General features: G+C 41.6%; 3 protein-coding genes across 3 annotated transcripts; 2 read left to right on the top strand and 1 right to left on the bottom strand.

Annotated features, from left to right (window-relative positions):
• Window positions 1-2,569: 2,569 nt before the first annotated feature.
• CLUP02_16697 (uncharacterized protein) lies at window positions 2,570-2,803 on the top strand (the record flags this gene model as incomplete). The annotated part of the gene is made up of 1 exon (XM_049295615.1): window positions 2,570-2,803. A coding segment is annotated over one exon (234 nt), but the record flags the coding sequence as incomplete, so codon positions are not given.
• Window positions 2,804-8,659: 5,856 nt separating this feature from the next.
• Window positions 8,660-9,112, bottom strand: CLUP02_16696 (uncharacterized protein; the record flags this gene model as incomplete). Its single annotated transcript, XM_049295614.1, has 1 exon — window positions 8,660-9,112. One exon carries the CDS (start codon window positions 9,110-9,112, stop codon window positions 8,660-8,662), a length of 453 nt encoding a protein of 150 aa, XP_049152761.1.
• A 68-nt stretch (window positions 9,113-9,180) lies between these two features.
• On the top strand, window positions 9,181-12,012 carry CLUP02_16695 (high-affinity glucose transporter; the record flags this gene model as incomplete). The annotated part of the gene is made up of 7 exons (XM_049295613.1): window positions 9,181-9,237; window positions 9,306-9,718; window positions 9,862-9,980; window positions 10,048-10,854; window positions 10,911-11,372; window positions 11,430-11,716; window positions 11,965-12,012. 7 exons carry the CDS (start codon window positions 9,181-9,183, stop codon window positions 12,010-12,012), a joined length of 2,193 nt encoding a protein of 730 aa, XP_049152760.1.
• Between the last annotated feature and the right edge of the window lie 87 nt (window positions 12,013-12,099).

Raw genomic sequence — 12,099 nt, 5'->3', positions numbered from 1 at the left:
TAGAGATTATAAAGAGTACGAGGCTTAGGAGGCTAGAAGTATACGGGATAATAGAAATTAGTAACCGGTAAAGATCCCGAGACTAATTACTATATCTTTTTATAGTAATATAAACGTCTACCGCTATTATTATTAAAAAGAACTACTAAAACCTACCCTTTTATATTAGATAAAAAAGAGGATCTTAGTAAGTATAATAGCTAGCGATTTAAAAAAATAGTAGTAATCGCTAAAAATAATAAAAACGAGAGTAGTAATAAGATAGCGAAAAGAAGCGGGAATCTCTTAGACCTTAATAAATTCGTTAGGTAGTAAAAGTACGGATTTACTACGACTAGCGCGCGAATTAAATATATTCTTATTAAGATTAAATACGCTAGTGACTATTAATATAAATATAAGTTAGAGCACGACCCTTAGCGAGTTAGGGTAAAAAAAAAGAGGACAAAACCCGATCCTAAATAGAATCCTAATCCCTTATAAGTAAGTAAATATTAACCCGGACTATTAGGGGACGTAAATATATAAAATCGCAGATTAGCCTAATAATAAGTAAATTAACGCGGTATTAATCTATTTAACTAAGGTTTATAAAAAAAAGGGGCTATAGGGGTAACCCTTATTTTACGAAATCGTAAATAACTTTAGTTACTAGCTAAATAAATAGTTTATAAGCGCAAGCCTTAGAATCGTAAAAGTAATTAATAAATTCCTTTATAAGTAAGGGGTATTATTAGCGCAATTATAATTACGAGAGCTATACGAAATATTAATAACAATAATTATAAAAAAGGAATTCGTATTATAAAACTAAATATAGGTCGATAGAGCGTATAATCGCTTTAACGAATTTAAAAAAAAAGTAAACGACCTAGATTTCCTCCCTATAATTACTAACGGAAATCTATCGTTATAAAAGGATATACCGGGGTAAAATATAGTATTAGAAGTACGATAATTAATAATTCTACTTATTTCGATTTATAACTCGTTATTACTACTAATATAAAATTCGGTACCGATTAGCTAATAAGAAAAGAAATAAACGACTTAAAGTTATTAATAATACGCAGCGACGCAGGGATCGTATATAAATACTAAAAATCTAATAGTAAATACGAAGTAATTTATAAACCTTAAAAAGATCTTCTTAAAAGAGAAATTATACTCTAGGGGGAAGTATAAGGTCTTATAAAAAACCCTAACGATATTTTACGATTATTATAAAAAAGTTAGAATTAGGGAATATTAGTACTATTTGGTAATTAATATCGTACTTATAGGTAAAGCCTCTAACTATTACTATAAAGCGGTACGTAATCTCGATCGAAACGACTTTCTTAGTATAATTAACGTAATCCGAAGCCGTTTCGAGACTTACGATAAGAACCTAGAGCTCCTATTTAAACTACGAGCGATTTTTTTTATATTTATAGCTAAGATAATAGAGGGTAAATCGTAAGTAGAGATCCTTAAAGAGCTTATTAATCGAATTAATAAGCTAGCGAAAACCTAGCTAAATAAGGGGATAAACGAGCGGAAAGTCGGATATTTCTATACTATAATCTAGCGTATACTAAAGGCAAAAATTACCTTATATTAAGTACTTAAAGACTACGAAACGCTCTACTCGAGGCTAAGATTTAGTTTTAATATTAAGGCGAGAATACTGCGCTAAACCTACCTCTAGGTATATAATAGCCCTTATTAGTAGTATTAAGTTAATCGAACGTATAATAAGAAAAGAAAAGAGGCTAAATATAGTAATTACTAATAAGGAGGCCTAGATTCGTTAAATAAGTAGAGATTTAACTTATAGGTAGGGTAATAAAAGAAGTAATATTATATTTATAAAAAGAATAGATATTAGTTAAGTAACTACTTTAAAGAAGAGCGTGCTAAATTATACGAATAGTATAAAAAGTCGAGGGTAATAAACGGTAAAACTAGCCCTCGTCGGTTTAACTAATTTTTTATTATATATAAGGGCAGATCTAGGGGTATAGAACCTAGTAATAGTAGCTAAAGTAGTAGCTTAAAGTATATACCCCCTATAAGAGATTCGGAAAATAAAAAAGATCTTACCCCCTATATTAATAAATTAGATTACGACGAAATTAACGATATTAATTACTCTTTTTTTACCCCGTTAGCTTCTAAAGGATATACGAGGCTAAACGAATAAAGGGTAGTAAAAGCTCTTAATAAGTAGGCTTTTATTTATAAATAGTAAGGGAAGGTCCCTTAGATAATAAATATAAAGGCGGCTAAAAGGGCGAATTTAATAGGGCCGAAGCCTATTTTCTTAACGATTAAGGAGAAGACGCTATTTCTCTCGATATCTAAAAAAAAGGAATATAGTACTAAGTAAATCTAGGGGTAGCTAGAGGGGTCCTTTTTATATTACTTAGATCCCTCAAATACTAAGCTCGTATAGGTATTTTACGCGAGCGAAAGGTACGGCTTAGATAATTTCTATAAGATTATCCTAAATACTAGGGTATTATAATAGTTAACTAAAAGAAAAGGGTAATTCTAAGCGTTATAAAAAATCGCACTAGTAACGCTTAATATATTAACGGCGGGTATTACGAGGATTAGTTTCGGCCTAGGTAAGGAAATTATTACCCTAAGTATAGTAAAAATAGAGACGTACTTCGGAACGATAACTTTTTATATTTTACCTGTTAATACCCTATTTTTCCTATATTTAAAAGATATAGATCGACTAAGTATTATATTTAATAATACGAGGAACAAAATCTCTAGTAATAAGCACTTCGAGGTAATCGAACGACGATAGGGGTATACGTTTATAAAGCTTACTAATAATACGAAATTGATTAAGTATTTAATAAAAAGTGAGCTTAGAAAACTATATTAAAGATTTGGGCTCCCGCTAGTTACAAGGCTATATAACCTCCTAAAGTAATTAGGTAATAATAATATCGAAATAGGGGCGCTAGAGTAGTTAATAAAAGTATACTATTAATACTAAATAAATACGCAGAGCCCACGCAGATTTAAATTTAAATTGCGTAATAAGCTTAACTTTAACTAGGAAATCGTCGTCGATATCTTCTACTTAAATAGTTAGCTAGTACTATATATAATTAACGTAGCTATATCCTTCTAAGTAGGGCAATTTTTCTAAGATTTATAAGTAAAAATAGTATAGGTAGCCCTATAAAAAAGCTAGATCGATATATACTAGGGACCGCTAGATAGTATTAGAACCGACGCTAGTACTAGCTTTAAGTTAATAGAATTTAGGGATAATACGACGGCCTACGGTATATAACTAAAAGTCGTACCTATTAAAGCGTACTATAGTATTAAAAAAGTAAAAAGGGCATACTAGTAGTTAAAAAGGGCGTTTAGAATTATTAAAGAGGAAAATCCGGATTCTACCGACGACGAATGCTTTTAAATAGTACTTAAATATTATAACGATACTATAGGGCCTAACGGACTTATATTAACGCTATTAGTATTTAGAGTATATTTAAGAACGACCTTAGCCTTGCTATTATCGCTAGGCATAAGCTAACGAGCCTAAGTAATTAAAAAAGTAATATAGGTACTACGCGAGGTAAGTATAAAAAAGTAAGTTAACGAGGTAATTACTACGCACAATAGGCCCGATATAAAAAATAATCTAAATATATTATTAAATTCGGATATACGAGTATAATACGAAATTATTTAATAGTAGGCTAGGCTATATAAGTTAATTTCCGTTAACGAGCGCTCTTATATAGTCGCAAGAGATCATAACTAGCTACTCGAAGTATTAATTATAGTAGTTAGACCGTACTATATAGATCCTAACGAGGTAATTTCTAACTTATAAAAAGAAGAAGAGCTAGGGGAAACTATATAACCCGCAGTAGAGGTATAAGAAATTATCCTTAACAAAATCGTCGTAGTAGTACTAATAAACGACGAGGAAGAGGAAATTACTAAAAGGGTACTAATACTACTAGTAAAACGTCGTAAAAGACTACAATAGCAAGCCCTAACGTAGCAATTTATTATTAATAACGAGGTAATTAATACCTTTTATATAATAAAAGAAAAAGCTAATTTCGAGCTAGTAGTTAAACTACGTAAAGAAGGCATAATTATAATTACTAAAAAGCCGTATAAGGGATTAGATCTTATCGAAGTAGATACTTTTTACGATCGAAGGGTCTATCGATTTATCTTATACGACCTAAAAAAATATATAAACCTCCGCATATTTAAATCACGAATAGTTCGTAAAATTAAAAAGTAAGGAATACCCTAGCTATATAAGAAATCTAAATATATAATTTAGGGGTACGGCGACGTTAAAAAGGCGACGCTACTTATATAATTACTTACTATATAGCGCTATAGCTAACGATTAATAATAGTACTAATAGTATCGCTATAAAAAAAGGGATATAAGATTTAGAGCCGTAATATTACCTAGGCCTATACCTAATCGGCTATAGGGCTTATAAAGAAAATCCTAGCCTATTTACTAAAAGAAATAGCTAGTAAGTACCTAAAAAGTACGATTATTAAAGTGCTTAAGCTATTATATAGGCTCGTAGAATCGGGCACTTATTAGTAAGCTACTTACTACGATTTTTATATTAATTAATTATTAATAATTACCTCTATATACGACCCGTACTTACTAGTCGCGGAGTACGAAAGCGACTAATTTAGAATTATTAAAATATAGACCGATAATATATTAGGCCTATTTAATATTAACTTTATAAAAAAAGAGGATAAGGAGCTCTAAAAAGCGGGCTTCGTAATAAAGCTAAAAAAGGTCTTTATAATAAATACCCCCCTAGTATTTAATAGCGGGATTTTTATAATTAAAGGGGAAACCGTTATTTTTTAATAAAAGGGGTAGGGTAAGAAAATTAACCTCGTTAATCTAAATATAACTAACGTTAAGAAGCGGTATAAGGCTAAGCTCGCGTAAGGAGTATATATTACGAATATTTATTAGCTTAAGGCGATTTTTAACTATATTAGGGTAGTATAAGTTATAAATTTAACTAAACGAGACGTCGAGGTACTTAATAAGTAGCTTAAGTAGTAATAAACGAATCTCGATCGAGGTCTCGTTTATTACCCGATTGACTTTATAATTAGTAAGCTTTACGTTTTCGTTAATAGGTTATTTATAAATAATAACGACTTTACTTCCTAATTAGGGTATATTATTATCTTAGTTAACGAGAGTATAAGTAAGAGCGAATTTACTATATATAGTAATATAATCTATTACTCGTTAACTAAAAATAAGCGGGTAACGAGAAGTATACTAGTATTAGAGGTCTATAATATAGTTAATAGCGTTAACCTCTCTTACGTAATTTTAATAACGCTAAGGAAGATTACTAATCGAATTAGCCTTTTACCTATTCTAAAAGTTATTTATACTAATTTTTACTCGCTATATAAATACCTCGTTAAATTAAGAACGACGAAGGAAAAGAGGCTTATAATCGATATTATAGCCCTTAGGTAATCGTACGAAAGGTACGAGATACTTAAGATCCGTTAAATTAATAATAAAAATAACCTCATAAACTCTTTTATAAAAGTAATACTAAATAAGGGATTAGAGTAATTCGTAAGTAGCGAAAAAGTTATTATATAAATAAAGGGATAAGTTATATAAAAAGAGTAAAAAAAAGAGGGAAAAGGAGATGACTTAGTAAACGGGCCCGAGGTCGAATTATACCTCTAACCGTAGCGGTTAAATTAATAAAAAAAAGAGAAAGTTAGTATCGGATTAGAAGTCTAATTTAACTGCGGTATATAGCCGACTATATAGGGGCTAATTAGGGGCCCTATTTACGATTATTATAGCTAGCCTAACCTACGGTTAGAACCTCTTTTTTATACTTACTACGCAGATATTTATATAGTTTAATTAATCTCTTTATTAACTACGGTTCGAACTAACTACCCTATAATAGGGATACTAACAGGAAGGGATTATGAAATGCCGTGACCTCCTAGTACCTAATGTCGAGGACGTGTTGCCGCCGGAACAAGAAGAAGAACTTTTCCGTAGCTTTGAACGTGCCAAGATACAAGGGCAGAAAAATGTGAAATTTCTGAAATATCAGGTGCAAGGCCGAGGGGTGATGAACGTGCGATTGATGAGAAGCGATCCATTCAAGGCACACGCATCGTAGCAGCGGGCAAGGGCCCCAGTGTCTTTTCTGGGCCTCGCGGAGTGGTGGCCGGGTCGAGTAGGCGCTAAGCAGTGGCCAAGATGTTAAATTGGTGGAGATGCCTTAGGTAAGGTCGCCAAAGAGACAACGTTGGTAGATGGACCTCTGGTAAGACTGCGAGAAAGCGAGGTTGGATGATTTTGTCTTGTCATATTTCAACTGACAGACGCTCGAGTTTACCGTGGCATGAAACGAGGCTTCAAGATTGCGTGTGCCTTGGTCAGTCTCTGCACCATCATCGGGGCCGGCGATGAATAGACACGGGTTCTGGGAGAGGAAGGAATCGACTATGGCGAATGTACTGTAATTACTGGTCGTCTTGGCGGAGAACGTTGACCGGCTGGCACATTGGGTTGCCCGTGTCGGAGAAGTGGTCCGAGAATTGGCCCGCAAAACAAGGACGGGACCAAGCTTGAAAGCCCGCAGCTCGGGAGCCATTCCCCCGCAAGCAGACGGCTTGCTAATAAGCTTGAATGCGAAAATGAGAGGAGCCAAAATTGCTTGAGCACACCGAAGCCTTGTCAGGTCGGCAAAGGAGTAGTTTGGAGGCCGACGCATGGCGAGGTCCGCAAATGTGCTGGAAGGGCACTTCGCTGTATCATCGGCGGGACTTTAGAGGCTAGAGTGCTTGTTGAAACTATGATGATTGCGGATGGTCGGACGAGGAAACCGCGAGATACTTGCTGGGGACAGAGGGCCGAAAGAGAAGGATTCGAATCGATCGTGGCGAGACAGAGGCGTGGCGTTCGGACGAGGTAACCTGTCCAGTAGTCGAGGCACAAGACCAGAAATGGCGGAAGCAACGAGACGGCATTGCTCACTGGAGATGCTGGCAATGTCATCTGGTTGGAGGTGCTGGTAACGGGCTGTTGGACGGACATCTGGCCCGGTCTGAGACGGGAGTCGGATTGGAGCACTGGAGTCTGTAGGTAAGATGATGCGGGTGGCTTGACGAAGGGGACAAATAAGGTGGTGTCGAAGTCACCCTACCGGGATAAGTTCATATTGTTGGAAAGAAAGAACTGGCCGTTCGTGCCTTCTCTCAACCAATTGCATTGCAAGTTTCTCAACCTTTGGGAGGAAGGATCAATGGGGTGAGGAGGTTGTGGTGCTACCCGTAGCTGCCTCGAAGGAAGTGTGAGGTGAGGCCGGGGAAGAAGGAGCCAGGATGGATCCTTCCCATGTTGGGGGTGTGGGGCGAGGGAAGGAATTGGGGTCGACGGGGGAAATAGCTGTCTGGTAATTGGAGAGAGCTCTCCTGCTGTGCCTGCCTCGACTTCGCTTTCGTGTCGCATTGTCCCGTGATGATCAAAAACTGCAAAAACTTTTCCGACAGCCAAGGCTCTGAACTTTCGGTGAGTTTGCTATTTGTAACGTAGAGTGGTAGAAACCAAATGAGCTTGGTGCCTTGGGTATGGATACCTCATCTCCTCTGCAGCTGGAACAATAGAAAGCTTCCCATCTGGGCTTTTACGAGTTTTCCGCCGGTTCTCCGTCTGTTCTCCATACTTTGGTTCACTTAGCAGGATACTTCCCTTCCCGGCTCTTTTTCATGTGTCCCTTGGGAAAGGTCCAGCAGCGTACAGATAGTTGAAAACACCTAGACGTCAGATTTTGTGGCCCGAATTCGGACTCTTTGTCTACCGTCCGGCATCTAGGTACTTGCCAGATGCATACTTGCGGGTAAGGTAGGCAACTTTCGTCAGATGGCCGAGGCGACTCTGTATCGCCAAGCTTGCCCCAAGCCTGTCTTCGTCGGAGCAGCAGCCGAAAAGGCACCAAGACCTCAACCACCCTGGCGCTGAGTGATGACATCTGGATTAAATCGCCTTGGCATGCTGCAAATCCGCCTACCTTAGCTACCAGGGATAGCGCCCAACTTTTGTCCAGCCTTTTCCTACATGCTCGGTATCAAGTTAAGGATACCTTACCAGGTGTCCACTGTAGGTATTTACCTTCGGTAGGTAAGGCAGTCGTTTCGCCCTTGCCGTGATATGACTGGCCAGCATTAGAGTTGCGTGTTTGGCCTTTATTTCCATCGTGATCCATCGTCCAAGTCGGGTGCGGGGGAGATGGGCCGCTTAGATTGGTCCGTCAATTGGGAGGAGGAACGTCGGGAGGTGGCCCACCGTTCTTGACCCGCCCGGGGCAGACAGCGGGCAGGGGTCCGGACGGAAAAGACACACGGGCGATGAGGGAGGGAAAGGGCGAATGAACCATGTGTTTCTCCTTCCCATCCGTTTGACACTGGACTACCTAGGTACCTGCGGTACGTATTGAGATTGATGAACTACTTCAGGTACCTTTACCGTATGGATATCCCCCGCCTTGCGTACCTCACTTAAGGCATCATTGACCAAGTTTAGCCTGCTTCCATGTGTCGGTCCATTTTTGTACAGTTCTCGGTTGCTACGAACTCATGACTAAAAAACTGACAGTATGGCACCAGTGCTAGGAAACCCAACAACAGCCCAGATGTGACATGTCCATCCATGTCCACGGCCCACATCACCAAGGTTCTCAGTTATGATAGTCGACTGCGTAAGAGAGAGCTCAGGCAATAGAGACGAGTAGCCAGGCAAGGCAGACCAGCAGACAGACAGATGGACAGCTCGACTGCACACCAAGTTCCTGGTCTGCACAATCCTGCAGCAATATACCTGGCTGTAGCAATATGGTACTTGGAACTTGGACACACCAGTGACACCACCGACACGAGCACAGCATGAGACGTGCAACGCAACGACACCTCTACCGCCCGTGTGGCATTCGGGATCTCGCCCAGCTTTCTCGTCTGAGTCTCCCACGCTGCTCGCCTGGTAACATCGCCAATCATCCAATCTTGCCAGCCACTCACAGCTGCCGATTCCTCCCATCCTGAGTTAACTCTCCTCTTCTCCGCATTTCGTCTCCCACACACCACACATCTGCTCACGCACTCTGGATGATCAGTGGTACCTTGGGAGCTCCTGATTTTCCATACTCCAATGTGCCTCATTTGGTCACCTCTTCTTGAGCTCTCCAACTAAGGTACGGAGTACTTTATGCAGGCATGCGATTCCTGCCCAGTCACTCCTCGGCCTCACCATCTCAACCGACGACCTGGCAACGGCCCAGACATCTGTGCCTTCGCCATGCTCGCCCACTCGTCCCACCTGTCACACAATGGCCCTATCGCTCTTCGAGGAATTGATCGTCTGTTCCCTTCACTACTCCTCCGCGCCTGCTTCTACCCATGACCCCATCGTATACCACGGGATTGGCAGTCCTCCACATCAACCTTGTCAACCCCATGTGCCAACGTTTGCATTCGGTCCGTCCTGTCTCCCCAGACAGGGTCCCCCTATGATCAACTCAACTGGTAGCCCAATGTCATTCGACACAGCAACTCGGTACGACGGTGACCCGTGTCGTTACCCATCCTACGATTCGGATACCATACACACGAGGCAACCGCGGCCGCCCCCGAACCGCGTCCAGATGTACCGCAGGCAAACAACCACCGAGCCTCCCCGTTTACTTTAAGTTTCGGTCGCGCCCACCTGCAAGCCAATTCACGAGCCACGAGAGACCTACTCCGCTGACGCATACATACGACATTCCAACTTCACCTCGTCCCACCTAGACGGACGACTCACCTCATTGTAACTGAACACAACTACAGAAATAGTCGCCTTCGTGCGAACACCGCCATCATGTATCAGGCGCAAAACATCTACTTCATTTGCGGTTTCGCCGCCATTGGTACGTGATGTTGCCTTGAGTTCTCGCCTGGCCTTACACCTTGAGGATCATACTGACGAAAGCTCAGGCGGTGGCCTCTTCGGCTTTGATATCAGTTCCATGAGTGGTGTTCTAGGGACTGGCGCCTACAAGAGATACTTTGGGAATCCTACATCGTACCGCCAGGGTGGTATTACGGCTTCCATGCCTGCCGGCTCCCTCGTCGGATCTCTCGTCTCCTCATTCATTGCCGACAAGTACTCTCGCAAGGTCGCACTCCAATTCTCCTGTATTCTGTGGACCATCGGTGCCATCCTTCAATGTGCTTCCGTCAACGTCGGCATGCTTTGTGTCGGCCGTGTCATCGCGGGCATGTGTGTCGGTATCGCATCCTCCATTGTGCCCGTCTACCAGTCCGAAATCGCCCCCAAGGAGATCCGTGGTCGCGTTGTTTCGCTCCAGCAGTGGGCAATTACCTGGGGTATCTTGATTCAATACTTCATCCAGTACGGCGCCGCCGAGGGCATTGGAAAAGGCTCCACTGATCCCGATCAGCCGACCGCCGCTTTCCGCATTCCTTGGGGCGTCCAGATTGTCCCTGCCGCTGTCCTCTTTGTTGGATTGTTCTTTTTTCCTTACAGTCCTCGTTGGCTTGCTAGCAAGGACCGTTGGGATGAAGCCATTAAGGTCCTCGCTCATCTTCACGGCAGCGGCGACGTCAACCACCCCAAAGTCCTGGCACAGTACCAAGAAATCGAGGAGGCCCTTCGATTCGAGCGAGAAGAGAACGTTTCTAGCTTCAAAGGTCTCGTCGCTCCCCGCATGTACAAGCGTGTGTTGCTCGGCATGAGTATCCAGATGTGGTCCCAGTTGTGCGGAATGAACATCATGATGTGTAAGCAACGACCTTCCAATTGCAAGTGTGAACGACAAGTTGCTGATTTGATTCAGACTACATTGTCTACATCATGCAGGGTGCCGGCATAGGCAACCCGCTACTTACTGCATCTATTCAGTACATCATCAACGTCGTCATGACTCTTCCTGCCATCGTCTTTATCGACAAGCTCGGCCGTCGTCCCTTGCTCGTCGGCGGCTCTTTTATGATGATGACCTGGCTGTTCATTTCTGGCGCACTTCAACAGTACTATGGACAGCCCAACACCGATGAGACACGCAACCCCGACAACGAGTCTGTTACCTGGCTCGTCCTCAACCAGAGGCCAGTCTCCTCTGCTATCGTCTCCTGCTCGTACCTCTTTGTCGCAACCTTTGCCACCACATGGGGTCCTGTGTCATGGACTTACCCTGCTGAGATCTTCCCGAGTAAGATTCGCGCCAAGGCCGTCTCTTTGTCCACTTCGACCAACTGGTTCTGGAACATGATTCTTGCTTTTGCCGTTCCCCCTCTGTGTAAGTCGAACCGCATGGCACCCCCCTAGTAAGTAAGGACTAACAGACATTCAACAGTATGGAACATCAACTACAAGATGTATTATATCTTTGCGACATTCAATGCCCTGGCATTCCTTCACACCGCATTTTTCGCGCCCGAAACCAAGGGCTTCACACTTGAGGAGATGGACGATGTTTTCAACTCTGGTCTTCCAGCCTGGAAGACCCATCAGAAGAAATCTCGTCTTGATGACATCGAGAGAGAGATCGCCGCCGGTAATCTTAAGGTCTCTCGCCACGGCGCGGTTGCAGATGAGGATAACCATGAGGTCGTCGCCGAAACTGAGAAGAAGGGCACCGCTGTCTGAGCACTGCGGCAGAGTCCTGATACTCGAAACTAAACGATAATACCCAGCAGGAGCTGTTGTGGGAGAAGATTACTATGGGAAAAAGCGAATTTGAAGCGAATGAAGCGGGGCGAATGCGCAAGATGGCAGATTAACTGATGAAGATGATACAACGACTGTTCATTTTGTCCAAAGACATTGATGATGGTGCGATAGATGTGAAAGCATGACGTAATTAAATGACTTGACCACACAAGAGGTAGAACGAGCTCTTCCGCTGCTCAATCCACAACTACGTCCCGAGGTCCTAAGATGCGCTGCGAACTTGTACAAAAAGCTATCTTGGCAAACGATCCTTTGGAAGATATTCCTAGATTCGTTGACATACCCGGAAAATT

This window comes from Colletotrichum lupini, chromosome 9 (assembly GCF_023278565.1).
Source record: "Colletotrichum lupini chromosome 9, complete sequence".
NCBI classification, from domain to species: Eukaryota; Fungi; Ascomycota; class Sordariomycetes; order Glomerellales; family Glomerellaceae; genus Colletotrichum; species Colletotrichum lupini.
The sequence above is the reverse complement of the archived record's forward strand: the minus strand, read 5'-3'. Positions and strand labels throughout refer to the sequence as shown.